Source organism: Condylura cristata, unplaced genomic scaffold, assembly GCF_000260355.1.
Source record: "Condylura cristata isolate star-nosed mole 26May11 unplaced genomic scaffold, ConCri1.0 scaffold00025, whole genome shotgun sequence".
NCBI classification, from domain to species: domain Eukaryota; kingdom Metazoa; phylum Chordata; class Mammalia; order Eulipotyphla; family Talpidae; genus Condylura; species Condylura cristata.
Genome location: NW_004567126.1, coordinates 28,641,443 through 28,668,943, shown reverse-complemented (window position 1 = coordinate 28,668,943; position 27,501 = coordinate 28,641,443). Strand labels below are relative to the sequence as shown.

Below are 27,501 nucleotides of genomic sequence, written 5' to 3'. Positions count from 1 at the left end.
GCTCCCCTTACGGCCTTGGGTGCCTTGCTCCTGAGCCCTGGCATGTGGGAAAAAGGGGAGACCAGCGTGGACCACCATGCTAAGGAGCCACCCAGGCACCCTGACACACACGCATACTGGTTCACGCAGGCACTTCCCACTTCCCAGCCTTTGGCCTTTTTTTCCTGCTGCTGCCTTCTGTATCTTGTCTAGCCATCAGACTCTGCTTATTATGTGCCCTAGATGAGGACACTGTCCCCTTCCCACTGATTCCCTCGTGCTCAGGCAACCTTTGGGCTCCTCTCTTGGGTGTCTCTTGTTATGCCTGCTCTGGTGTGATTGATCCAGGTTGAAAGCAAAGAGGGTGGTTGGTAAGTGAAGGGTACACGATTGGTAGAAGGGTGGATGGATGGATCGTGGATGGGTGGGTGGGTGTTGGATGGGTGGGTTTGTGGGTAGACGGGCACGTAGGTGATTAGGCAGAGGAATGGACGGGCAGTTGGATAGGTGGATGGGTGATGGATGGATGGGTGATGGATGGGAGAAGCATGACAGAAGAGAAGAGGCTCAATGAGATGAGTTAGATGGGCAGGTTGGTAGGGGGATGTCAAGTGAGTGGGGAGGATGGAGGATGCTCAGGTGAGTGAGTGAAATGGGGAGACAGGAGGAAAGATGACTTGGGGAAACGATGGCCGGGGGACGGGAGAAGGACGTAACTCCCAGAAGTCTCGCTCAGACAGTGCAAGGAGTTCCGAACCACACACCTGGCACAAGACCCCTTGACTTGGCCCCTGCCCCATCTCCAGGCCCACTCAGAGCATGCAGCAGTACACGGGACAGATGTGTACAAGCATGTGTGCGACACTTGTCACTCCAGACCTACACTTGCTCCCGGCTGTCACGTATGCATAACCTGGAACAGGGGTCTTCACTGCAAGGATGTGCTCCGACCACCCAAGAAACATGCCTTTGCGTGTGTTAAATGTTCTCAGCTCTGGGCCTGGCCACCAAGGGGCCCCTAACTGTCCGGAGTCTAGAAGCAGCCCAGATACTTCCCCCCTGTGGCGCCAGGGCCCGGGGCAGAGGAAGAGACCCAGCCAGGGCAGCAGGAGCTCTTTTGAGGGAGTCAGAGCGCTACTTGCGGGTGAGTGAAAACTGATGAGAACACAGGATTTTGAAACGAGGCAGTGACGGATGAATAGTTCAGAGAAGTAAAAAATATCACATGCAGAGATAAAATCTCGGGGAACTGAAAAAGCTTGATCTACCTGGGCAACAGGAAATACTGATAAGGCACAATTAAAAAAAATATTTATTTACACATACAAGAATTGGGGGACAGGCCGTAAGTGTGGGAGGTGAGAGGATTCACCAGAGACAGAGTGGGGAGCAGAATATACAGATCGACTGAAACACACTGCTGGAGGGAGCAGCAGGTGGGTCAGGAGAGGTCTGCGGCACCCTGGGGGTCACTCCCTGGCCCAGGATCAAACCCAGGCTGCAGTGGCTTCAGACAGCTTCCTGGTGCTGCACTTTGATCCCTGTGCCATCAGGAAGGTTCCTGATGAGGCACATTTATTGAGCACCTACTGTTTGCCAGGCTCTGTGCTAGAAACCTCCCTGAAAACCGCCAAGTTGGTAGGGAGGGGATTATCTCCATAATTTTAGGGATGAGGGATATGAAATTCAGAGAGGGCAAGTGACCTGCCAGAGGACACGCAGCAGTTAGGAGATGGGGTAGGTCTGTGTCCTGCCCTAGGGGCAGGGTGGCCCGGGGAGAGGAGTGTGGTCCATCTGGGGAGAAGGCGGCAGTGACTCAGCCCGCAGGACTGTTGTCCCTCGCTTCCTTTTCTCCAGGTGACCTGGGGAGTGGAGAAACTCCAGACGCGGGCCATGAAAACTCTCCGGGCACGATTCAAGAAGACAGAGGTGAGTCTGAGTCACTGAGATGCCAAATGTCCTCCAACATGAGGACCCCGCCCCCTGGGCACTGGCTGAAGACCCTCGGGCTCTTGGGCCATTGTCCTCGCTCCCTGTCAGATTCCTTGGGCAGCTTCCTTGTGACCCTGCTGAAAATGCTTCCGAGGTTCCCCAGCACCCGGCCCAGACCTTATGCCCTGAAGCCTCTGTCCACCTGCCCCTCCTTTGCTCTCCTCTGCCTTCCCCCCTCACTGCTTCCTGTCCAAGCTTCCCAGCCCCAAACCTCTGGCCAGGCTGTTCGCTATCTGGACCACCTTGTCAGTGCACTAACATTCATCAGGAGCCCCGCCTGCTTTCCAGTTTGGCTGAAATCTCTGACTTCAGCTGCAGAGACCGATTGCTTTTCTAGAACTTACTTTCTCAGAGCCCTTGATGCCTTGCTTTTATGCTTTTATTCAGCAAATATTTGTATCAGGTGCTGTTCTGGGCACACAGGAAACAGCAGTGACTAGGGCAGATACCCCTGTACTCACAGTGGACAGCCAGTCAGGAAGTTGGCACCAGACAAGACAAATACTTGAAAAGGCAACTTTTATGCCATGGAGTCGAATAAGGCAAGAGAATTGGACTGCCCTTGGCAGTGGTGATGTCGCAGTTTTTAAGTAGGTTATTAGGAAAGGGCTCCCCAGTAAAGATCAGAAGGGAAGGGAGGGGTTCGCAGGAGTTGCCTTCCAGGTAGCAGGAACAGCTGGTGCAAAGGCCCTGAGGTGAGAGCCAGCTGGCGCCCCTGGCAGCCTTAGCTCACACCGTGAAGCCCTGAGAGCAGTGCTGCCTCTGTCTTCCCCACTCCCACCCAAGTCCTGCCAATATGCAGGCGAGTTCAGGGTGCAGATGGTGAGAACCCAGCGGGAGGGGCAGCCAGCCCTCCTGAGTGCCCCTTGCTGGCTGGCCTCTCACTTAACAGCACAAACAATCCGGGGCTTTGAGAGGGAAACTTACTTCTCCCAGTCACAACACAAAGTGGAAGCGCCTGAGATTCAAACCCACTATGCAGACTTTGGAGCCCCTGCCCCTCCACCACCCAGAGCCATGGGGGGGCCCAGCACTGGGTGGAGCCTGGGAGAAGAGGGAAAACACAGACAAGTGGAGGTGGGGGTGGGGTGGGGACCGTGTGGGCAAACTTTGGAGGCTGGCAGGTTGGTTGAGGGCCACAATGGCAGGTGACCAGGCGCCAGAGTCTCTGGAAACCTAAGGGGGCCAGTGTGAGGAGCCCCGCTTTAAAGGCAGGCAGCTCTCACTTCAGATCCCTCCCTGCTCCCTCTGCCTCCTTGCCGGGGCCTCTGGTCTGTCACCTCCTCAGCTTTTCCAACATACTTACTGGTAGTGTTTATTCACTTAAACCATCCTTTGCACATTCTGAATACTTCAAATTTCATTTTTAGACATTTAGGGTCATTGAGTTTTTGTTTCATCTGGATTTTGCTTTTATTTATTTCTTTTCAAACACACTCAGCAGCTGACCCTGTGCTTTGCAGAGGTCAGTTCATTTAAGCCTCCTGTCTTACGGGGTTGAACCTTTCATGACACCCCGCTGGCCTAGCTGGGGAGAGGAGTTTGCTGTGGTCTCACAGCAGGAAAGGAGACACCTGGCCTTCCTTCAGGCTGGCCATTAAGAAGAACCCTGGGGAGTGCATTGGAGGGAGGGCCCGGGGAGGGAGCGGGAGGGTGGGGGTTAGGGAGGGAGGGAGAGTGTTCATATTTCCCTCCAAGAATTCCCAAGAAGTCACAGCCAGTGGTAAACCAAACCGTGGAATTGGTCCAATTTCAAAAGCAGAATGACATTGAAAGCAAATCCTTCCAAAGCGTGTGCAGCTACAAAATAAAAACAAGACACCGAATTTGGGACCTGGGTGTGTTTAGTAGGTCCCTGGCCGAAGCTCCAGGGGTGTGGGGGGCTGGCAGGTGTGAGGGTCTGAGGGATGTCAGGTGTCTGGGTGGGCTGAGACCTGTTTGCATCAAGCTGGGAAGAGCCTGGGTGCGTGAGTGAGGTGGCAACAGATGCAAGGCCTGGGGGCGGGGTGGCCTAGTGCCCTCCAAGCTCCCTGGCTCCCCATGCCAGCTCACTGTCCCCCCTCCACCCTCCAGCTCCAGTTTCCCAGCGGGCAGCTGGCAAGGGTTCAGGCTTGGTCTTTTGTTCTTTCCCCCAGGGAAGAAAGCAAACACCCCTGACTGCCAGGCCCACCATTGTCTCTCTGGGCCTTTCATTGCCTCTGGGCACACACAGTCCAGCCACCGGCCAGGCCCCTGCTGCTTGTCTAAGGCCAGCCCTCCCCCGCTCCCCCCCACTCTTGTTACCAAGGCTCTGGTGCTGAGCATCCTGGCTCTCCCTGCCTCAGGCTTCCATCCATACGATGGATTTAACTGGTGCCCTGGGCCTAGGCTCTGGGTTTCCTGCCTTTACTTCAGGTTTTAGAAAAACCTCACGGGTAAGAGATTGGTATTGTTTTTAGACTCATAGACTCCCAATGTTTTCATGCTTCCTGGAATCTCTCTTCTGTGTTTATTCTTCAGAGTCACTCTGTGTCTTACATTCATTCAACATGCATTGACTAAGGTCTTACTGTGTGCCAGGCTTACTGGCAATCCTGGCTTTAGGGACCCACACTTGGGAGGGCCCTGGCTTGAGTTAGTGCTCTGTTCTTACAGTCTTGACAGCCTTAATACTTTGGAGCCGGGGCCCCACATTTTCTTTCTTTCTTTTTGCTTTTTTAAAGTTTTATTTATCCATGCACACAAGAACTGGGCACAGGCCAGAAGTATGGGGGTGAGAGGGTTCACCAGAGACAGAGTGGGGAGCAGAGCAGGCAGGTCTTCTAAAATATACTGCTGAGGGGAGCAACAGGCAAGATAGGAGAGATCTGCTCCACCCTGTGGGTCACTCCCTGGCTAGGGATCAAACTCGTGCTGCAGTGGCTGCAGACAGCTTCATAGTACGGTGCTTTAACCCACTGTACCACCAGGGAGGGAGGGGCCCCCTTATTTTCCTTTTGCACTGGGCCCTAAAGATTCTCTAAGTGGTCCCACCTTAGATGATAAAGCAGTGACCTAGACCAAAGTCCCTGTGAGTATGGAGATGACATTAAAGAGGAGAGACCAAGAGGAAATAACATTGTCAAGCAGGTCCATAGTAGGAGCTCAGGTGGTGATATGAAGAAGAAGGAAAAACAAGTCCTGGTTAGGGGCTAGTGAGTGGCCAGGGATAGCCTGAGAAGGCTCTGGAAGAGGTGTCTTCCAGTGCAGACAACAGTAAAGGAATCAGTCATGTGGGCCATTTTGGGGAGGTGGGTGCTTCTGGTAGGGCCACAGCAAAGGCAAAGCCTGAAGGTGGGGTCAAGCTGTTTGAGGGCCACATAGGAGGCTGCTGTGGCCAGGTGGGTTGGACCGTTGGGAAGGAGAGGATGAGCTTGGCGATGATAGTGGGGCCACTGTGAGCAGGGTGGGCAGATTTCCCTCTGAGGGTCAGGCAGTAAACATTTGTGGCTTTGCAGGCCAGTTGGGCTCGACTTTGCCATTGCAGCTGGTCGCCACTGAGTTCTAGTGACAAGCACCCATTGGACAAACAGACTGAATGATTTAAATTCCTGTAAGTCAGAGTGCTTGTCCTTGGGAGCATGATGAACTCAGTAAATGTTTACCAACTCCCCCACCCTTGCCGGGGGGTGGCAGGCCCTTGCCTTGGGGTGACAGGCCCTGGGCCCCAGGTTGTGCTCTCCAGGGGCTCCCAGTCTGAGAACAGAACCAGAGGTACACAGTCCCACCCACCCCTTAAGTCACTCTGAATGATTTAACTGAGCACTTACTATGTCCTGGCAGCCCAGGGTTCAGTAGAGATGTGGATCCAGCCGTGGCTTTTGTTGATAAACGAACGCTGGCTTAGGAATAACACACTACTGTGTGCCAGGCACCGCCAAGCCTCCAGTATCTCCTTTAGGCTCTTAGTAACCCTGAAGTAGGTTCAGTTATTATGAAACCCACTTCCTGGAGGAGGAAAGTGAAATGCAAAGCAGGTAAGTATCTTGGCTGACACCCCTAAATGTGGGGGACAGAGGAGGTGGTACAGAGGGCAGGCGTGGGTTCAAATTCAGGTTTTTGGGACTGGCCATTCCCACTGGCTGATGAGTGAATGAGTAGATGAATGAGTGATTGAATGAGTGAGTGAGTGAGTGAATGAATGAGTGAGGGAATGAGTGAGTGAGTGAATGAGTGTGTGAATGAGTGAGTGGATGAATGAGTGAGTGAATGAGTGGATGAGTGAGTGAATGAATGAATGAGTGAGTACATGAATGAGTGAATGAATGAGTGGGTGAATGAGTGAATGAGTGAGCCAGAGCCTGGTGGCAGAGTGGGCAGTGGAGGGCTCTGTATATCCAGGGCCCATGCCCGCTCCCCTGCGATCTCTGGCCAGACCCAATCCCTGGCCAGACCCGTGAGGTACTAGAGGCAGCTCCTGGGCACCTGGAGGTGGGGGGTGCTGTTGGCCTCCTCCTCCTCCTCCCCCCTCCTCTACCCTTCTTCCCCCCCTCCCCACCCAGGGCGGTGTCCCTCCTCCAGATCCCAGATCCCAGATCCCAGCGGGCACCATTTCTCGCCCGGTAGGGGAGGGACCATGGGGGGGGCGGGGGGGCGCGGCCCGGAGGGGGCGGCGCCGGCTGGCCGGGCAGGACCACGCAGCGGGCAGCCGAGGTCCAGCAGTACCTGCCCGTCCCTGCGTCCGGCAACAACTCCTGCTGCCGGCTGCCGGCGCCAGGACGCCATGAAGCAGCTGTGCCTGTGTGCTGCCGCCTCTTTCGCGGTAGGGCCGGGGCGGGGGCGCTGGGCTGGGCGGCTAGGCGCGGCCCTTCCTCTCCACTCCCGCCTGCTGACCATGCCAGGCCTGAGCCAGTCCCCCAACCCTGGAAGGAGGTGCCAGGAGGGAGGTGGCCAGGGGGCGGGGTGGGAAACGGAGGGTGGGGGGACATTAGGGGAGACAGTTCTGAGAACAGATGGGGACACTTAGAATTTAGAGGTCGTTTGGGGGAGAGAGTAACGTTAAGAAAACAGTTTCAGAGAACATTTGTGGGATTTGGGACAAGACAGATGATGAGGTCATTTGGGGCGATGATTTTGGAGGACATTCAGGAATTTGGGGGAGACTTTTTGGGGGATGCAGTTTAGGCCAAGAGTGTGGGTGAAGAGGTCTGAGGACATTTGGGGGACGACTGTGGTCTTTTCAACAGTGGCTGTAGAAGGATAAATGACAGGGGCGGTTCTGAGGGACATTTAAAGGAACCCTCTGAAGGTGTCCTGTGGGAAGACTCTGGAAGCCATGGAGGACACAGGGCCAGTGGGTGTGTCTGTGAGGGTGGGTGGCTGTCCACTAAGGACAGGCTGGAGGTCTAGGTATGGGGACGCCTTTGGGAAAGGGGTGCTGGGGCTGATCTGGGAATGTTTCCGTGAACAGTGCTGGGCCACAGACCTGGGGGCAGGTGCTGGGAGCTGGCAGCTTTGGGGGAGGCTGTCTCAGAACCCCACCTAGGACCACCTCCCCCTGCAGCTGCGGCTCAGCCCCACTGACCTAGGCTCCTGCCCACCTTGCGGCCCCTGCCCCATCCCGAAGCCCACAGCCAGAGGCAGGCGCCAGGCAAGTGCCCAGAGGTGGGCGAATGGAGAGAGCCCAGAGCCCCTGCTGGGGGAGTGGGGAGGGGGCAGCTGCCCGCCTGGGCCCATGCTCTTCTGGGTGTGCCCTGCAGAGCCAGGACTGGGGCAAAAGCGACGAGCGGCTGCTGCAGGCTGTGGAGAACAATGACTCTACTCGGGTGGCTGCCCTCATCTCTCGCAAGGGGCTGGTGCCCACGAAGCTGGACCCCGAGGGCAAGTCTGCGTGAGTGCCTGCCTCCTGGGGTGTGATGGCTGAGTGGTGCTACCCTGTGGCTGACCCTGCTCTCTGACCTCCAGGTTCCACCTGGCGGCCATGAGGGGTGCAGCCAGCTGTCTAGAGGTCATGCTGGCCCACGGCACCAACGTCATGAGCACGGATGGGGCAGGTACTGCCCATGGGACCCTGGGGAGGGAGGACAAGCTCAGACCAGGTGCCCAGCCAGAGGGTCCAGTCTCTCCCTGATTCAAAAACTTGCTTATCAAAGAGGGCTCTGCTCAGGGTCCCCAGGGAGGCATGGTGGCCTGTCAGGCCGCAGTGCTCAAGGACACCAAGCAAGGTGAGTTCACATGGGTGGGAGTTACTGGTCCTTGGATAGTGCTGAGTCAGAGGAAGTAGCTGGATCATGTGGCAGAGGAGTAGCTGATCTTGAAACATACCTAATTTTGAGAAGTACATAGGGGCATGTAAATAGCAAGTCGAGCTTGGGGAGTAACTGAGGTTCAGGGAGTAGCCGGGGTTTAGAAGTAACTGGAGCTCTGGGAGTAGCTAGGGCAAAGGAGAATCTGGGGGAATGGCTTAACTAGGGACCTGAGGGAATAAATGGTAATTCATGGCCAGTAGTTGGAGTTCAGGGGGTAGCTTGCCATGGGATGACATGGCTTTGTCTGAAACTTCAGGGCAACAAGCATAATGTCCTGGGGTATGTGGAGTATTTGGAGGTTCTAGACAGGACTATACCTGAAACAGGTATGTGCATTAGCAGGAACATATGGAACAACAGAATTCTGAAGGGAAAAGCTGGAGCTTCAGTATGCAGTCATGCATCACTTGATGTTTCAGTCAGTGACATATTTGATGATGCATGTATAGGTGGCATATATGATGGGGGAGGGGCCCAGGAGATGCCACCCTCTGACCTCGGCGTGGAGTCGGCTATATAATCCAATTTGTGCAGTTATACTCTGACATTTGCACAATGACATTTGACAATCACCTACTGCTGATTTTCTCAAAATGTATTCCTGTTGTTATGATTATAGTGATTATAGTTGAGCATAGAGAGTAGCTGGGTTCGGAGGAGTAGCTGGAGCCGTAGAATTTGAGGAGTGGGTGGGTATGAGGGTAGCTGAGGTGAAATTGTCTTTGACATAGATCAGATGGAATCTGACCACAGGATGCAGCAGTTTTGAAACTCCATGGAACTTGGGGACTTGCTACAATTGAGACAATAGGGAAAGAACTCATCACAATTAGTTGACACAGGTTTGGGGAGCAGTGAAGGTCCTGGAGTATCTTCAGTCCTAGAAAATCTCTTCCTTTCAGGTTACAGTGCCCTCCACTTGGCTGCCAAGTATGGACACCCAGAGTGCTTGAAGCAGCTGCTACAGGTCATTTATTCTCTTGTCTCATATACTCCTGGAGTCCTAGATAATGCCATCCTTTAGCTCCAATATGCCTTTGCTCTGGCTACTCCTGAGTTTTAGCAACTCCCTGAACTCTCAGATACTCCCTAAGCCCTAGATACTCCATGGTCCCTTTAACTCCTGAGACCCAGCTACTCCCTGGACAACCAGATACTTCCTCACTGTCCAGATACTTCCCACAGCCAAGATACATTCCTGTTACCAGATACTTCCTGGGCCCCAGTTTCTCCCCAAACCCCAACTTTCATAGTCAAAGCCATTCTCAGAGCTTTTCCCCAATCTTCCAGGTGCTACCCAGTTCCCAGTTAGACCCTGTTTCTTAACAATTTTCACTAAAGCCAAGAAAGTTACGCAGAGGGCTGGTGAGGACGTGGGCTGAGCAGGTGGCGAGGGTTTGGGGTGAGGCTGGGAACCTGCAATACAGCAGACCCCAAGGAGGGGAAGTCCTGGAGAAACCAGGCAATGAAGGCTGATAGTCCTGTTCCATTAACGTGCCCCTCGGTCCCCAGGCCTCCTGTTTGGTGGACGTTGTGGACAGCAGCGGGTGGACAGCCCTGCACCATGCAGGTGGGTACAGCCCAGCCTTGCCCTGCCCACTGTGAACCCGGGGTGCTAGGCTTGAAGGTTCTTGTGGCGGGGCCCTTCTCCAGGTGAAAACAGTGCCGCGGGAGGAGTGGCATCTCCCTGGAGGAGCTTCTCCGGGGGTCAGGGTCCCAGCAGCTTCATAACCAGCTCCAAACCCCTTCCTTTAGAGAAGAAAAGGGATCCACACACTTGAGCCGGAAGCCAGCCCAGCCTCTGTCCACTAGCCCTTCAGTGGACATAGTGGAGAAATTTGGGTTGGCTTTGAGGGTTTTGTTAGCTTAAAGGTTTCCTGCAGTTGGAGTACGCTGTCACCTAGTGGCGGTGATGCCTTTGGCCAAACTGAAGCACATCGGTGATTTTCCATGCAGTATTTATTGAGCACTTGCTATGTTAAGCATTGCGATTGCAGCAGCAAACAAAAACTTGTTTCCTCCTGAGCACACAGCAGATTTCCCCGTGGAGTCGGTTACTCTCTAGCCTTGTACAAAGCCCTCCTTTCCCGCTGGGCTCTGGACATACAGGCCACACGGCTCCCACCTCCTTCATCTCACCAAACTGCTTCCCCGCTCAGGACCCTTGCGCGTGTCAGACCTCTGCTATCCCCTTTTACCTTCAAGACTCAGAATTCAGATCAAGCCTTGAGAAGCTGTTCCCAGCCTCAGCTGACATCTGACATTGTCCAATCAATATTAATGCTTTCCGTGTGAGGGTTTGGGCACATTAGGTATGCAATAAACACTGTTGAGTAAGAGGGGAAATGATGAAAATCACCTAGCGGTTCCATCTTAAAAGGGAACCGTGATAGGATGTGAAAAAAGCTTGGGACTAGGAATTAGCAGACCTGGGTCTTAATTGTGGTTCTGTTTCTGACTCTACTGGGACACCAGAGGCCTGGCTGGGCCTCAGTTTCTTCAACTATAAGCTAGGAGTCATAACTCTGTTATGGGAATTTATTTATGTATGTATGTATACAGAACTGGGGTACAGGTCAGAGGAGTGGGGGGTTGAGAGGATTCACCAGAGACAGAGTGGGGCACAGAACAGATAGATGAACAAGAATACACTGCTGAGGGGAGCAGTGGGCGTGTCAGGAGAGGTCTGCCGCACCCTGTGGGTCAGCTCAGTGGCTGTGGTAGCTTCATGGTGCTGTGCTTTAACCCCTGAGCCACCAGGGAGGGCCCTGTTATGGGAATTTCTTATGAAAGAAAGAATAAGAATCACACTGGAGCTGAAGGACCTCGGCAGATGCCTCCGCCCTGCCCTGTCTACCCCCTGCTTCTTTTTCCAGCGGCTGGTGGCTGCATCGCCTGCTCAGAAATGCTTTGCTCCTTCAAGGCACATCTAAACCCTCGAGATCGCGTGAGTCTGGGATCTCTTTGGGAACGATACCGTCCGCTGCCACCAGGGGGCAGCATTCCAGACACGCTCTTAAAAGTGTCAAGAGGTTTGGAGGGGCGTTCAGGGGTCGTCCTGAAAGTTTCCCCAGCTGCTCACCCCTTGTCTCATCCCTCTCCCAAACGCCCCCCGCCAGTCAGGTGCGACGCCCCTCATCATAGCAGCGCAGATGTGTCACACAGATCTGTGCCGCCTTCTCCTGCAGCAGGGGGCTGCCGCCAATGACCAGGACCTGCAGGGCAGGTGAGCATCTTCCCCCCCAGCCGGTCCATTGTGTGCTGTGACCTTGGGCAGGACTCTTAATGGGGGGATCTATCTGGTGGGCCTCCTCCCTCACCCAAGTGCCGTGTTGAGGAGGGCGTACGCGGATTAGAGGACCCCTCCCCATCTCAGTACCCCTCTCCTCGTAGGACTGCGCTGATGCTGGCCTGTGAGGGGGCCAGTCCCGAAACAGTGGAGGTGCTGCTGCAGGGCGGGGCCCAGCCGGCTATCACCGACACACTGGGCCAGGATGCTGCCCACTATGGCGCCCTAGCAGGGGACAAACTCATCCTGCACCTCTTACAGGAGGCGGCCCAGCGCCCCTCCCCCCCCAGCGGTATGCAAGTCCAGCCTCCTAGGCATTTTCAGTCACCCCACCTCCTTCTGGGCAGTTTCTTGTCACCCCTTTTTCTCCCTGCTGTGGATGCTGGATGCTTTCCAGGTGTCACTGTTACGTCTTCCCAATTCAGGACATTTTCAAGGAGCCCAAGAGCTTTTAGAATGGTCTAAGGTCACTCTGCTCCCCTAGGGCATCCTGAGTTTTAGGTGTTTGCCTTTCCCTAAGAATTGGCACCCACCCACCCCATCCTGGAGATGCCAATTACCCTTTATTGTCATTCTGCCAAAGTGATAGACTTAAAAAATCCTGATTCTCGGGGAGTTGGGAGTTCCCCCAAAGACCCCTAGGCATTTAATCCCCTTCCTACCACTGGAAATGAGTCCCTAGGACAGAGGCCCTGACCTGCTTCCTTCTTTCCTCTGCCCTCCTAGAGGATGACTCAGGCGAGGCATCATCTCAGGTATGAACCTCTAAGCAGTGAAAGGGTCCCTTTCCCTGTGCCTCTGCCTCCTTCCCCTGCCCAGGCTCGCGGGAAGTCAAGGGCGAAATGGACTTGTGGCCCAGGATGATGAACTGGGAGAACCTGTGAACAATGGTACCTTCCTGGCATGCTGCCACCAAGTGGCGGCATACCCACAGCATACCGCCCAGAACTGGGTGAGAACACTGGGGGCACATGAGGTCCGGAGTTGGGGGGAGGAAGAGGCTGCAGTTGCTGACCGCTGGTATAGTCAAAGGGAGCAGATCTGGCCCCTTCTCTTTGCCATTTCCACAGAGAAAAGAAACTTATAATCTGGTTTAGCTGAGGCACGTACCAAGGCGTGCAGAGGAAGAGAGAGTAAAGAATAAGATCTGGAGCTCCCAGGGGATGTGGCCTCATCCGCTTTTATGCAGGGACAATTAAGGACCAGAGAGAGGCAGAGACTTGCTCAGCATCACACAGAAAGTGAGGGCAGAGCTGGGGCAGTGAGTGACAGCGGGCTGCCTGGGTTGACTGGCCGCGTTTTGTTTGAGTGGGAGGCTGGTATGTCCCCCAGTGTTCCCTTCACCCCTCCCCAGAACTCTGTGTCCAGTCATGAAAAGCGAGGGGGTCCCAAGAAGCGGAAGGCACCTCAGCCCCCTGCCAGTACCCCTATGCCGGTGAGAGATGCCCTAGCCATGGGGAGTCGTGGGAACCCTCCCAGGCCAAAGTGGGCGGTAACTCTGGTGAAGGCATCAGAGGGGGGCAACCCTGAGATCTATCTGAAGGTGGGGGGGGCCCCCGGGTGGGGAGAACAGGATGATCGAGATGCCTATGAGGAGATTGTGCGGCTGCGACAGGAGAAGGGCCGCCTGCTGCAGAAGATCCGGGGCCTGGAGCAGCACCAGCAACGGAGGAAGCAGGAGGTGAGGGCCGGTGGAGACAGAGGCCCGGGACTGAGCCTGGCAGGACATGCTTCTAGGGAAGGGACCCCCGCTCCCCGCCTCTCCAGCCTTCCTCCTCCCCACTCTGCTCCAGCCTCACAGGTTTCTGCTGTTCCTGCAACACAGTGGGTGTGGTCCTGCTCCAGGACCTTTGCACAGACTGTGCCTCTGGAATACTCGCCTTCCAGATGTCCTATGGCAACTTCCTGCAGCTCTTGCAGATCTTTGCTCAAAGAGGACACCACCCTCGCCCATCTTATTTAAAACTGTCACATCGTCGTCCACGCTCACTTCTTAGTTCTCTTTATTTTTATCTGGGTGCTTATTGCTATTGGACATAGCATATATTTAATTCCTCTTCACCTGCTGGACTGTGAGCACACAAGGTTGGGCATGGCTCACAGTAGATGCCTGATAATTACAGGATAAGCAAATAGTTGGTAAATGAATGAGTGAAATAGTGGCATAAAATGACAATCGACAAAGGTGGTTGGGAAGAATGTACCTGGCACACAGTAGGCACTCAGTAAACAGTAATGAAATGATACCTGCACACAGTAGGTGCTCAGTAGTGAGTAGCAGTGTATGAGCAGTTAGAACAGTGGCTGGCATATACGAGGTGCTCAATAAATACTTAGCAACAATTGAGTGAGCAGAGCAGTCCCTGGCAAAGAGAAGGTGCTTCGTAATTTCCTGCGGCGTGAGTGAGGGCACACAGCGCTGGGTGTGCACCTGTGGATGAATGGGGGGCTGCTAAGCCCAAGCAGGCAGAGGAGACCCCTCTCCCCACCCACAAACAAGCCCTTTCTCTCTTCTCATCAGCTGCCAGAGGCAGAAGCCAGCTCCCTCCACAGCCTGGAGAGACAGGTAGGTGGCAGGTGGAGGGAAGCGGGATCCTGGTTGTCCAGGGTCTCTCCAGGAGGCCAGCTGAGCCTTGTGTCACCCTCCTGCCAGGTGCAAGAGCTACAGCAGCTGCTGGCAGAGAAGCAGGAGGAGAAGGAGAGTCTGGGGCGAGAGGTGGAAAGTTTGCAGAGCCGACTGTCTCTGATGGAGGTGGGGTGCCCTGTGCGAGGAAGTGGGTTGCGGGCACCCCAGCAGAGCTGTGCCTGTCATGGGGACCACACTCATGCGCATGGCTTCCACATGTGTAAACACCAAAACAGCAAACATACAACCACAGCAGCAACGCTCAGTAGACACTTCTCGGAACATACGGTAACACGCATGTACGTGCAGATGGACAGCCACGCTCCCGTGCCTGTAGTCTTACCTGCACGCATTCCAGGTAAATGCCCACAAACACCTCTGTGAACGCAGAATCACATACGCAAACATCACCAATATCAACGTGCACACAACAGATTCTTCCCAGTTAATCATACACAGATGTCAAACCCACAGAAACTTAGACGTACGCAGATATCGCTGAAAACACATCACTGCACAGATACTCACAGTCGGCCATACTCCCATCCACAGACACACCCAGGAACACATATACACAAACACACACAAGCCTACTCATCGCACACACAGCGGACTAAAGCACAAAAGCAGAATCACACAGTCACAGACGTTCACGCAGGAGAGGTGCTGTGGGGCACACATGCTCATCACACCCACTGATGCCAGGCCAAAAAATAACGCCTGTGAGTGCACACGTGGCCGCAGACACCCTGGGCCCCCCGCAACCTCGACACAGAACCCCCGGGGTGAGGATGCTCCCCACCACCGCATAGTTCTGCAAACCACACTACATGGACAACCCCCATGGTTGGGGTCATGGTTACGCACCAGAGCAGCTGGGTCATTGACTGTGTTCCCCAAGGTGCCCAACAAAGTCCCCGGCACACAGTGGGCACTTAATAAATCCCTGTGGGCCAAGACAGCCATTCTGATAACTGCAGGGTGTCATAAAGATATTCCGTTCACTCCACATGCTTGGGTGGGGGGAAGGAGGGGGGGCCAGGACCCTGAATAGAGCCCCGGCCCCCACCTCCAGAATGAGCAGGAGAATACCAGCTATGATGTCGCCACCCTGCAGGACGAGGAGGGTGAGCTGCCTGACTCTCCAGGTGAGCCCCACCCCCCGCCCTGTCCTCACCCCCACCCCCTGCCCACCTTGTCCCAGCGGCCCTGGGAGCAAGACTTGACCACCATGTATGACAGTCTGACAGGGCAGGAGGTTGGCCCTTACCCACTATTCCATTTCCCCAAGCTGCCTGCCCTGGGGACCCTGACTCGGCTCTAGACCCCCAGCACTGCCCCCTGCAGCCTGGGACCTGAGGACTGACTCTGTATCCTTGCCAGGGGCCGAGGCACTGCTCTCCACGCGACTCAGCCCAGCGTCCCGGGATCTCTTGGCCTCACTGCGGGAGCAGGTGGCTGCGCTCACCAGACAGAACCAGGAACTTCTGGAGAAGGTCCAGGTGGGGAAACAGGCCCAAAGAGTAGGGCGGAGCAGATCTGAGTATCCCAGGGGTTATTTCCTCACTGGTTGGGTGGACATGTTGCTGAGCAAGTGGGCAGGGAAGGGGGCTCGGCCACCCGTTAGCCCCCCTACCTTCCTAGATCCTAGAGAACTTCGAGAAGGATGAGATGGAGGCAAACGGCTTGGCTGAGGTCATCCCTCTGGCCCTTTACGACTCTCTCCGGGCTGAGTTTGATCAGCTGCGCAGGGAGCACGCAGAGGCCCTGCGGGCACTGGAGCAGCAGGAAGCACAGGGGACCCCCAGAGAAGAGGGGACAGCCCCCGGGGAGCACAATGGCACAGGAGACAAGACCACCAGAAATGGGGCCGTGGAAGCAGAGTGTGATGGCACCTCAGCTGCAGAAACCAAAGTTAACGGAGTGGAGGCTCCTGAAGAGGAGGCCACAGGCGTGGAAACAGTAGAAACTGGGACTTCAGAAACAGCAGCCACAGGAGCAGTGGCCACAGGGACAAAGCCCACGGATGTGGAGGCCACAGGGACAAAGCCCACGGATGCTGAGGCCACAGGGACAAAGCCCACGGATGCTGAGGCCATGGGAGCAGAGGGTGTTGGGGCTGAGGCCTCAGAAACAAAACCTCAGGGGACCGAGGTCACAGAAGTGAAAGCCCTTGATCGCGAGAGAGGAGGCCAGGCAGAGGCCACAAACACGAAGGCAGAGGGGCCGGAGATGAAGGCTGGTGGAGTGGGCGCTGTGGAGACAGAGCTCGCGGGTGTGGAGACTGTGAACATGGGGAACATGGGCCCCAAGGACACAGAGACAGCGAGAGAGGAGGCCACTGCCCCCACTTTTCCCACTGACCCTGTCCTACACCCTGGTGCAGCCGAGGCCTCGGAAAGGTTGCAGGCAGAGCTTGAGACCAGAATTCGTGCCCTGGAGGAGGCGCTCCGGCAGCGGGAGCGGGAGGCAGCCGCTGAGCTGGAAGCAGCCCGTGGCAAGTGTGAGGCTGCCGAGGCCGAGGCCGGCCGGCTGCGGGAGCAGGTGCGCGGGGCCGAGAGCATCGAGGTCAGCAGAGCTTGCGGTGGGGACACAGTCCAACTTCGGGCAGCCCTGGAGCAGGCCCGGGAGGACCTTCGAGCTCGGGACTGCCGCCTCCGAGAGCTGGAGGCCGCCTCCGCCTACCTGGATGAGGCCAGGGCTGGCCGGCTGCTGGCTGAGGAGGAGGCCCGGGGCCTGCGGGCGGAGCTGGCCCAGCGAGAGGAGGTAAGGCTGGAGCAGAGCCGGGAGCTGGAGGTGCTGCGGGAGCAGCTGGCCACTGCCACAGCCACGGGGGAGCAGCACCGGGCAGCAGCGGCCGAGCTGGGCCAAGCCCGGGACGCAGCTGAGGCCCGGGCAGCTGAGCTGGCCACAGCTTGTGAGGAGGCCCGAAGGGGCCTGGCCGAGCTGCGGGAGGCCTCCGAGGCCCTCCGCCAGTCAGCAGTGCCGGCCGCCACGCACCACCGGCTGCAGGAGGAGGCCCTGGAGCTGCGGGGTCGGGCCGCCAGCCTGGAGCAGGAGGTGGTAGCCACAGGCAAGGAGGCTGCCCGGCTGCGGGCGGAGCTGGAGCGGGAACGTGTGGGCAGCGTGGCCCGCTTGGAGCATGACCGCATAGTCGGCGCCCTGCAGGCCGACGTGGCCCGACTGGAGGGGCAGCTGGAGGACCTGGGACGGCGCCACGAGAAGACCAGCGCTGAGGTCTTCCAGGTGAGAGGGCCGGGACTCCCGCCGGCACACGCGTGCTGGCCTGCTTGGCCCCGAAAACACGCGGTGTTCTGGCCCCATCCTTCTTTCTTTTTAATGTTTAGTGCTTTTGTGATCTGTTCATAAAACCTTTGTGTCACCCCAGGCCACGGAGGCCGCCTTTCATGTCTGCTTGTAGCATCTTTAGTGCTTTCGCTTCCCACTCCCCTCTGTGCTCATCTCCAGTTTGGCTGTATGGTGTGAGGTAGGATCATGGCTGCTCATCTTTGTGAGTCGAGGGAGGCCCCCATAATGGTGATGACGTTAATGACAGTGACAGCAGCAATAATGTCACCAACTCACATTAGCACTTCCTGGGTAGCAAGTGTCAGTACCGAGCGCTACTCTAAAGCACCCCCAAGTACTTAACGTAGTTTATCCTCACAACCACCCTGTGAGCTATTCTCGTTTTTTAAGAGGAGAGGTTAAGTCACTTATCTAAAGCAGCGCAGCTCATGGGCCACAGGTGCTTGGCAGGGTTACAAAATACAGTGCCAAAGGGAATCCAGAACTTTCCTGAGTCAAACTCAAGTCAAAACGCGCGTAAATATCCTTTGGCCAAAATGGAAGAGTCAGAACAACTTTATGATCCCGACAGTTTTGGGGTTCGAATGTCTTCAGGGCCACCCTGGGCTTGGGCACAGGTGCAGCGGGAGGCGTTGTTCATGAAGAGCGAGAGGCACGCGGCTGAGGCCCAGCTGGCCACGGCAGAGCAGCAGCTTCGGGGACTGCGGACCGAGGCGGAGCGGGCACGCCAGGCCCAGAGCCGGGCACAGGAGGCCCTGGACAGGGCCAAGGAGAAAGACAAGAAGGTGTGTCCCTCTTTTTCTATGCACAGTGAGGGGGCCCCTGTTCAGTGGAGGTTGGGGTGAACCCAAGAATGGCCCAGCTCAAGGAGTCTTGGGAAACCAGCCCACTTTCCAAGTGGTAGTCTGAGGCACAGAGAGGCGAGGCCATGTGCCCAACAACACACAGCATGCCCTGGTCCAGCCAGGTGCCCACCTAGATTTTTAAGTTCTGTTCTTAAATAATACAAATGACGATATCAGTAGCCTGTGCTTCTTGAGTGGGTGTTTTTCGCATTCTGTTACTTTCAGTCTCCTTACAACTCTATGAGCCATGATGCATTTTTAAAAAAGATTTGTTTATTTATGCATACAAGAACAGGCCAGAGGTGCAGGAGGTGAGAGGATTCACCAGAGAATGGGGAGCAGAACAGGCAGATGGATGAAGTACACTGCTGAGGCGAGCAGCCGGGAGACAGGAGAGTTCTGCTGTGCCCTGTGGGTCTGCCCCCTGGCCGGGGATTGAACTTGTGCTGCAGGGGCTGCTGATAGCTTCATAATGCTGAGACTTAACCCCTTGCTCCACTAGGGAGGCCCCACAAAGCATTTTTTTTTAAAGATTTATTTATTTATTCATATAGAGCTGGGGTACAGGCCAGAGATGCGGAGGGTGAGAGGATTCACCAGGGACAGAGTGGGGAGCAGAACAGGCAGATCTACAAAGTCCACCACTGAGGGGAGCGGCGGGCGGGTCAGGAGAGGTCTGCCGCGCCATGTGGTCACCTCCGGGGCAGGCGGGGATCAAACTCATGCGGAAGTGGCTTAAGCTTCTTAGTGCTGTGCTTTAACCCGCTGCGCCACCAGTGAGGGCCCCCACAAAGCATTTTTATCCCCATTTGCCAGATTAGCATTCTGAGGCTCCAAGAGGCAAAGAGAGAAGAGTGATTCAGAGCCACCCAGCCCATCACTACAGGGACTGTGACCCGCCAAGCCCTAGGGGCATCCCCTCGCTCACTGTATGACGCAGAAGTCACTTAATGTCTCTGAATCTCAGTTTCCACCTCTAAAATGAAAATAAAACTGTGGTAGGGATTATGGTTTATTGGTGGCAGAGTTACTTCCTGTTGGCACCAATAACATTCAGGACCAGGTCACTCATTCTCTGTGGGGAACTGATCCCACCTTCTCAATGACAGAAGGGCCCTGTCAAGGCAGTCACAGGTGTCTCCAGACGTGACCCTTGGGCAGGAGCAGTTTTAATAAAGCCTCGCATTCGCTGAACGCCTGTGCTGGCCAGGCCCAACTTCAGCATAATCTCTACTTACCGCTCCGAGCGGTCCGAGACCTAATTCCCCTTATTTTACAAACAAGGACACCGAGGCCCAGTGGAGTTCTTTAAGCCACATCTCCAGTGGTCAAAGGGGAGGAAGGAATTCAAGCCCAGCCCCACCAGGCCTCCGGATACCTCCAGAGAGGATGTGACAGAACTGGCCACTTTTTCTGTCAGATGGGCTGTATTTTTGGCTTTGCCGGGCAGGTGTTACTCAGCTCTGCCTTTGCGTCAGAAAAGCACCCATGGATGACATGTAAATGATGGGCGTGGCCAGGAAACCAGTTTGAGGCATGCACAGGAAAATCTGATTTTGATGTAATTGTCACATGTCACCCAATTCGATTCTTTGACTCTTCCTGCCCACCCGATGAAGAACGTGACGGCTATTCTTAGCTCATGGACCAGACCGGCTCCCAGACCAGTTGCGACCTCTACATGGGAATGGCCCTTGCAAGCCTCTGTGCCCTGCCTTTCCCCATGGTGTGGAGAGGCCTCTGTCCCCCATTCTTGGCCTCGGGGAGACCACTGACACCCCCTCCCCCAACCCAGATCACAGAACTATCCAAGGAAGTCTTCAGCCTTAAAGAGGCCCTGAAGGACCAGCCAGCAGCCCCAGCCACCCCGGAAGTGGACGCCCTCCGAGGCCAAGTGAAAGCTCTGCAGGAGAAGCTGGAGGTGAAGGCCCTGCCAGGCTCAGGGCAGGGGTGCTAGGAGACGGCCTGGTGGGCAGGCCGTGTGGGGAACAGCTCAGTACTCTAGCAGCCGGGGTTATCACCGTGCCTGGCTTCAAAATAGGAGCCTGGGGTGCGAAGGAGACGTTTTGACGTGTCCAGGGTAGGGGACTTCCCTGGTTCTCCTGAGCACCCTTCCCCCTGCCCCAGGAGGCTGCCAGGGAGCACAGTGCAGTGGTGGCCTTGTATCGGAGCCACCTCCTCTATGCCATCCAGGTGAGTCACCCGCCCAGCACGGTGCCTGCCTGGCTTTGGGAATGTGACTGCTGTCTCGGCCTCGCACTCCCCTGAATGGTGGGGGGCTGGTCATGGGTGAGGTTCATGGCCTCCAGGGCTGGGAGGGGAGTGGAGAAGTTTGGGCAGGAGTGTCTAGGCTCTCTCACCCCAGGGTCAGATGGATGAAGACGTGCAGCGGATCCTGAGCCAGATCTTACAGATGCAAAGACTTCAGGCTCAGGGGCACTGAGCACAGCCCCCCCACGTCCTCCCGGCTCCACCCTCGCACCCCAGGCCCTGCACTGGGGCATCCAGCGAACACACTGACTTGCGCCCTGGGCCCCTTCCTGACTCTCTGGCTGTCTCCATCATTCCCACTGGTCAGTCGAGACCCCACCCCACCCCTCACCCCATCTCCCCTACTGGAGAAGCTGAGTCCCTACCCCCCAGATGTCGCTCCAGGAATAAAAGCTCCAGGTGCACAGGACCAAAGCAAGCGTGTGACTGGATTGCTGGGTTCCCATTGCAAGGAAGGGGGTGGCCAGAGCAGAGATTAAGAATCAGGGTGACTGCCACAATCTCATTCCCCTAAAACACAAAGAGTCAAAGGGACCCTTAAAAATTCGCAATGAATAAGGCATAACGTCAGGACAGGATGTGAGTTCACTCTCTGAAACCCAGCTGGATGGGAGAGTCCCAGCCTTGACTCCCAGCCTCTGAAATCCCCCGAGCAATTCCCCGCTTTTCCCTTTGGGGGCAGCACGTGCTGCTCACCCCTCCCCCATGAGTGTCACCTGTCCCCAGGTCTCCTTGAGCTTCCAGGGCAGAAATCACGCCTGGAGGAGCGTGGCCACCGAGGGGCTGCCTCTCCGGGTCCTGTGTTTGTTTCGGGGCCTCTGTGGTCTGGGGTACAAAGTGCAGCCAGCAGGGGTGGAGCTGTCCCGTGAGCGTAGAGTGGAGGGGTCCTGTGGGTGCCGGGACCTCTCTGTACCCGTCTCCAGGTCTCTGTGTCTCTGCCCCTCACCTCCTGTTTCTGCCCATTTCTCTTGGCCCCCCCGGCCCCCGACTCTCTGGTCTGTCTCTGTATTTCTGTCTCCTGTTCTGTCTCTGTATCTGTTTCCATTTCTCCCCGGTTATCTTTCTCTCTCCCCTCCCTGTCCTCTCTGTCTCCCTCGTGTCACTCCTCCCGGGGATCCCCCTTGCAGTAGCCCGGAAGGAAGGACGGGAAGACAGGCGATGCTGGGAAGAACCTCCACTTCTCCCTTTTTCTTTTGGCCTCCTTTCTCCGCCCACCCTTGGGGCCTTCCATACCACGTGCCCAGGGGTGGGCCGTGAAGGGCCTGGGGGCTCCTGGGTTGTGCTCCTGCGCCTCACAGACCAGCTGAACCAGGTCCAGGGAAGGGGAAGTGGGGGGCCTTAGCAGAGGGCTGGGCGGAACTTGAGTCCCTGCCTGTCCGAGGCTGCTTTCCTGCCTCAGCTCCACAGAGCAGAGCCCCGCAGAGCCATGGCCCCCGGACGGCTCCTGGCCCTCGCTTTCTGGGCCAGCTGCTTGCACTGCAGTGGCAGAGAAGGTATGTGGGGCCACCGGGCTGGTGAGGCGTGGGCAGAGGGCAGCTCCCAGGGGGCTGGACTTGGCCTACTGTGGAACATGCTGGATGGGGTGGGAGCACCTGATCACTGGTGGGAGGTGGTCACCACCCCCTGGTGCAGATGGGGAAACTGAGACGCAGAGAGGATAAGTCCCTCCCTGAAGTGACACCGAGTCACCGAGTTGGGCGAGTCAGCTGCAGCCTAGACAGGTTGAGAGTGAGTTTCACTGGGCACATTAACTTCTTGTGCTTTAAAACTAACTGGCAGAAAGAACAAATGCAGTCTGGTGTCTCCCTGCCAACATTCCCCTCCGCCAGCTCTCCTTTGTGACTTCTTCAGCCTCCATTTCCCAGCTGGAAAATGGGTTATGAAAGTGGGCTTTAGGGAGTTAGCTATTCAGCCCCTGACTGGGTGGGCTGCAGGGCAGGGCTTTTCGTTGACTTGCTCATGTCACAGGCCTGTGTGGAGACATACTCCCTGCCTGGCACTGACTGGCAGGGCGGCGGTGGGGGTAGCTGAGCATTCTCTCGGGCTTTGCAATCCCAGCAGAAATCAGTTCCACTCACGCTCCTCCCCACCCCGCCCTGGGGCCTGCCAGCGCCCACCCAGCCCAGGGTGCGGTGCAGGGCATCTAGGTACCCGCTCGCCGTGGACTGCCGCTGGACCCTGCCGCCCACTCCTCCCAGCTCCGCCAGGCCCACGTCCTTCATTGCCACGTACAGGTCAGCAACCTGGGAGGGCTTCTGGGGTTCTGTGACTGAGCTTGACAGGCCTGGATCAGGACCCCGGAACTCGGAGCCCTGCTGAGGTTGTCCGAGAGAAGGACATGTACAGCCAGCCCCGTGCATGGCTCAGAGCGTTCAAACATCAGTGAAGTTCATTTCAGTATTTTACTAAAATAATATTCAAATGTTCCAAGTATTTCTCATGAACGTGAAATCATGTTGATGTATCTAATTTATATATCTCAAGTTTATCATGAACAATATTTATATAATTGAGTGCCTAACCTGTCGTCAATATTTTAAAAATTATTGAGGCATTTTGCCTGCTTTTTTTTTATGCTGTCTTTAAAATTCGTGTGGTTTTCATGACTCTACCACATTTCAACACAAATGCTAAATTTTCATAGGAAATGCTTGTGTTCTAACTCAGTTTCATGAAATTGGTGCTTGGAAAAGGAAGTTCACACATTGAATTGTTCCAAACAGCTGTTCCCAGGCTTTCTGGTGACTGAAGCTTCCATTTAGATGAGATTAAATAAGTGGAAAAGTCGTGGTCCCGCCAGGTGTGCTGGGCTGGGTAGCTCGCCCTATGGTTCCAGCGATGCAGACAGAGCATTTTGGAAGTTGTGGAAAGTTCTGCGGGTGATGTTGATCTGGGGTCTCTGAAGTCTCAGGGTCTCCAAAGTCAAGAAAATCAAATCTTATTTCAGATTCCAAAGGCTGTGAGTCCAGAGCTTGGAAGGGGTGACGCCAGGGCAGGGTGCTGCTCTGGAAGTCCCAGGGCCTGGAACCCCAGCACCTCCTGGCGGCTGCCCCACACCATCCAGGGCTCTGTGCTGCTGGGTGGGGGCTGCCCCAGGGCTACAGGACCCAACTCGGGGCCCAGGGCCCTCACAGCTGCTCTCCGTGTCCAGGCACGGTGCGGCCGCCCACGGGGAGAGCCAGCCCTGCGTCCAGCCCACACCAGAGGCCACCAGCTGCACCATCCCAGACATCCAGATGTTCTCCATGGTGCCCTACGTGCTCAACGTCACGGCCATCCACCCTGGGGGTGCCAGCAGCAGCTTTGTGTCCATTGTCCCAGAGCATATCAGTGAGTGGGGCAGTTGCGGGGGTGGGAGGGAGGGTGCCGGCTTGTTCCTGTTCCTCCCCGTACCACCTCCGTTCTGCCCGTCATCGTGGGTCTGTCGGCTCCGCCCTTACAGATTTTCACGTCCTCCTCCCCCCACCCCTGAGTCTGACCCGGCCCAGGCCTTAGCATTACCTGCCTGCGCCAGTGTGCTCGCCTTCACCCTTGTCCTGTCCTCACCCCCATAGTCTGTCCTCCTCAAGCAGCCACTTGAGTCAGGGCCCACCCCTCTGCCTGCAGCCCTTAGGGGGTTCCCCCTCCACAGGGTTTTGTAAAAGCCCAAGTCCCCTCTAGGCCTTTGAGGCCCTGTGCAACCTCCTCTGTCCCCTCCTCCTCTCTACTGCCCCCTCTCCTCACCTGCTCCAGTCCAGCCTCCAGGGCCTCCAGATGTTCCTCAGTATCTGTTCTAGTAGTGTTTCTGCCCCAGGACCTTTGCATGCGTGGTACCCTCTGCTTGGAATTCTACTTGGAATTCCCCCAGGTCTCTACATGGTTCATCCCTCGGGACCGACAGACCTCTGCTCAGACGTTACCTCCTCAGGGAGATGGCCTCTGAACACATTGCTAAAAATTGCAAACTATTTTATCTTGCTGCTGGGGAATGAAAATACTCTAGTCATCCTCCAAAGAGCTCAACATATATGGACATATAACCCAGCAAGGTCAGCTCTAGTATAGACCTAAGAGCAAAGAAAACTTCCAGAAAAATTTGTGTACAAAAATTTGTGCAGCATGATTCCCAGTGATTAAGGGGTTGGATGGCTGGTTGGTTGGATGGGTGAATAACTGGACCTTGCTCGTCCGTCAGTCAAGCCGGACCCTCCAGAAGGTGTGCACCTGAGCCGCCTCCCTGGGCAGCAGCTGTGGGTGCAATGGGAACCCCCCCAGTCCTGGCCCTTCCCCGAGGTCTTCTCACTCAAGTACCGGATCCGCTACAAGCGTCACGGAGCCGCCCGATACCGCCAGGTGAAGAGAAAGGGGGGCTGCGAAGGGTCCAGGCCAGTGCAAGGGGTGTGGGGCCTCCCAAGTAACAGAGGGACTGTGAGCGAGGTTGGCCAGCAGATCTGCTTCCTGGTATCTACACAGAGGGATTGGAACAGGGACTCAGGCAAATCCTTGTCCATGGGAATTCACAGCTGCGCTATTCACAGCAGCCAGGTAGAAACAACCCAGATATCTGCGCCCTGGATGACACACACAGTGTGGGCCACTGGGACACCAGAACGCTGTAACGTGTGACGCTCAGGCACAGAAGCCAGACACACACGGCCGCGCTGGGTGCGAGTCCGTGATGAGGAGCCAGAACAGGCACAGCCACAGAGACCGGAGGGCGTCCGTGGTTGCCAGTGTTTGGGGAGGAGGCGCGAGGTCTGGAAGACTGGGGAGCTACGAGGATGTGGCGACCACGCGGCAGCGCTAAATGCTGCTGAGCCGCCCACCTTGGGCGGTTGAGCTTATGCCATGTGGATTTCACCACGATTAAGAGTTGGGGTGGGGAGGACCCAGGTCTTTGTGAGTGAGGCTCCTGCAGCTGCTGAGACAGCCCTAGGATGGGTGCGACCCAGGAAGGGTCCTCGAGAGGTTGCTCGGGCCGCGCCTGCAAATCTGTACGAGTTGGGAGCGGGAGGGCAGACGATGTGGAGGGGACAGCCGCGCTGCTTAGGGTGGGCCGCCGGGGCTCAGTCGCAGCAGCGGGAGCATGAGATCGAGGTTTGGGGTGCTACCCCCCCCAGCCTCTGCCTTCACCCTGACCTGGCCCTCTGTGATCTCAGGTGGGGCCCATTGAAGCCACATCTTTCACCCTTGGCGCTGTGAGGCCCAAAGCCAGGTACTGCATCCAGGTGGCTGCTCAAGACCTCACCAACTACGGGGAATCCAGCGACTGGAGTCTGCCTGCCACTACCTCGGTGACCCTGGGCTAGATAGCTTCCCAGTCACCTATGAGGTGGGTCCTTGGCCTCCACCATCCTCTCCGTTGCCGTCGTCGTCGTCGTCATCGTCATCAGCCCCCCACCAAGGTGGACACGGTACCCAGCTGGCCTGGGTTTGCTGCAGCCGAGTTGCCTAGCGACCCCGGAAGAGTGACTTTGCCTCTCTGAGCCTCAGTTTCTCAGTCTGTGAAATGGGGGTGTGTTTCCTCCTTTGGCCACAGTGTGGTGCTTTGGGAACTGTGGGTGTGAGGTGTTTTTTTTTTTTTTTTTATCATCATTTGATTAGAAAAGATGATTGCTGTTCCCATTTTCCTCTTCCGGGACCGTGTCTAGAGGTATTGGGAATGGTGTGGCCTTTGCCATCTTGGCCTAGGCGCCCACAATGCAACCTCCTGCAGAAGAAGGCTGTCCCCAAGCCCTGGTGAGAATTGCTTACCTTTCTATAGGAAGGTAGGGAGAGCACTGGAATCCGTATGTGGTGTGTGCCCAGGCAAACTTCAAGGGGTTCCTCTGTGAGACCTGAATTTCTTAAGAGGCATCAAAGTGAAAGAACACGTCATCTGGGCCTGTGGTGGCTCTATGGGGCTAAATGTGTCCAGGACAGGATGAAGCGGGCTTTTCTTAATAGAGGAGCAGAAAATCATTGTGAAAGTGTTGAGTGCACAAGCACAGATTCAGAAAGTGAAATAAAAAGCAAAGCTTTCTTATATAACCAAAAAAAAAAGCGAGACACACACAAAAGCAAAGGATCATTATCACTGAAATCAGGGCTTCTCCCTTCCATCAAGAGACTCAGATAAAACCCAAGAGTACTCTAAGGGAGAGCAGGGCAGGCCCCCCCACCCCCACTGCAGAGCGAGGTCCCACCCCCACAGATGGGGTCAGGGCTGGACCAGAGGGAGAGGCCAGGGTTGAGGAGTCAGAATGGGGTTGTTGGGGGGCCTGCCTGGGATGGGACAGTGGAATCCATCCACTCCAGCAGTTTGGGTGACCCACCTTCCGAAGGCTTCCCCTATGTGAGCACACACAACCCGAGTTTGTCTGGGAAAGGTTGCTCTGAGAAAGGGGCAAAGCAGCCAGGCCTGAAGGTCAGAGAAAAATCTATGTGATTGCACTCAGGTCTCAGTTCAAAGGTCACTTCCTCTGTGAAGCCTTCCCTACCTCATCTCTGGCAGGCAAAATAATGCTCCCCACCCCTGCCCCAAAGATACCCACAACCTAATTCCCATAACCTATGAATATGGTACGTTACATGCAAAGAGGATTTCGCAGGTATGATTAAGAATCTTGAGGATCCTTTATTTATTTATTTAAAAATATTTATTTATTTATGTATAAAGAACTGGTTTATAGGCCAGGAGTGTGGGGGGTGGAAGAATTCACCAGAATGGGGAGCAGTACAGGCAGATTGACAAGGTACATTGCTGAGGGGAACAGCGTGTGCAACAGAAGAGGTCTGTGCCCTGTGGGTTATCTCCCAGGGATCAAACTCTTGCTGCAGTGGCTGCAGCTAACTTCATAGTGCTGTGCTGTAACCCGTTGCGCCGCCAGGGGGCGCCCGAAGACCCTTAGTTTAAAGGTTCAGGAGCGTTCATGTAGTGAACATCATCAGGTGGGTTATCCTAGA

The 27,501-nt window shown here is 55.8% G+C and overlaps 2 protein-coding genes across 5 annotated transcripts; both read left to right on the top strand.

The window, feature by feature from the left end:
• Positions 1-6,623: 6,623 nt before the first annotated feature.
• Positions 6,624-21,605, top strand: ANKRD24 (ankyrin repeat domain 24). Of its 4 annotated transcripts, none has more exons than XM_012729692.1 (21): positions 6,624-6,751; positions 7,493-7,579; positions 7,689-7,819; positions 7,894-7,982; positions 9,140-9,204; positions 9,750-9,807; positions 11,114-11,184; positions 11,357-11,463; positions 11,631-11,818; positions 12,253-12,281; positions 12,881-12,961; positions 13,100-13,207; positions 14,048-14,092; positions 14,180-14,278; positions 15,228-15,300; positions 15,536-15,654; positions 15,797-17,398; positions 18,085-18,246; positions 20,102-20,227; positions 20,434-20,499; positions 20,672-21,605. In XM_012729692.1, exons 1-21 carry the CDS (start codon positions 6,713-6,715, stop codon positions 20,747-20,749), a joined length of 3,423 nt encoding a protein of 1,140 aa, XP_012585146.1. In that variant the 5' UTR covers positions 6,624-6,712; the 3' UTR covers positions 20,750-21,605. The 4 variants fall into 4 exon arrangements, with proteins under 4 accessions (XP_012585146.1, XP_012585145.1, XP_012585147.1 ...); XM_012729691.1 differs by having other exon boundaries at positions 18,079-18,246; positions 20,672-21,604; XM_012729693.1 differs by lacking the exons at positions 6,624-6,751; positions 7,493-7,579 and having other exon boundaries at positions 7,729-7,809; positions 18,079-18,246; positions 20,672-21,603.
• Positions 21,606-21,621: 16 nt separating this feature from the next.
• Positions 21,622-27,234, top strand: EBI3 (Epstein-Barr virus induced 3). Its single transcript, XM_004688884.2, has 5 exons — positions 21,622-22,070; positions 22,688-22,811; positions 23,729-23,907; positions 24,752-24,909; positions 25,716-27,234. The coding sequence occupies exons 1-5, from the start codon at positions 22,004-22,006 to the stop codon at positions 25,863-25,865; spliced, it is 678 nt and encodes a 225-aa protein (XP_004688941.1). The 5' UTR covers positions 21,622-22,003; the 3' UTR covers positions 25,866-27,234.
• The last annotated feature ends 267 nt before the right edge of the window (positions 27,235-27,501 follow it).

Excerpts from the sequence above, each read along its gene's own strand:
- ANKRD24 (XM_012729691.1), top strand. The coding sequence starts at position 6,713 with ATGAAGCAGCTGTGCCTGTGTGCTGCCGCCTCTTTCGCG. Across the intron at positions 14,093-14,179 it reads TCCACAGCCTGGAGAGACAG|GTGCAAGAGCTACAGCAGCT; the intron begins GTAGGTGGCAGG and ends CCCTCCTGCCAG. Across the intron at positions 15,655-15,796 it reads AACTTCTGGAGAAGGTCCAG|ATCCTAGAGAACTTCGAGAA; the intron begins GTGGGGAAACAG and ends CTACCTTCCTAG.
- EBI3 (XM_004688884.2), top strand. The coding sequence starts at position 22,004 with ATGGCCCCCGGACGGCTCCTGGCCCTCGCTTTCTGGGCCAGCTGCTTG. Across the intron at positions 23,908-24,751 it reads CATTGTCCCAGAGCATATCA|TCAAGCCGGACCCTCCAGAA; the intron begins GTGAGTGGGGCA and ends CTCGTCCGTCAG. Across the intron at positions 24,910-25,715 it reads GAGCCGCCCGATACCGCCAG|GTGGGGCCCATTGAAGCCAC; the intron begins GTGAAGAGAAAG and ends CTGTGATCTCAG.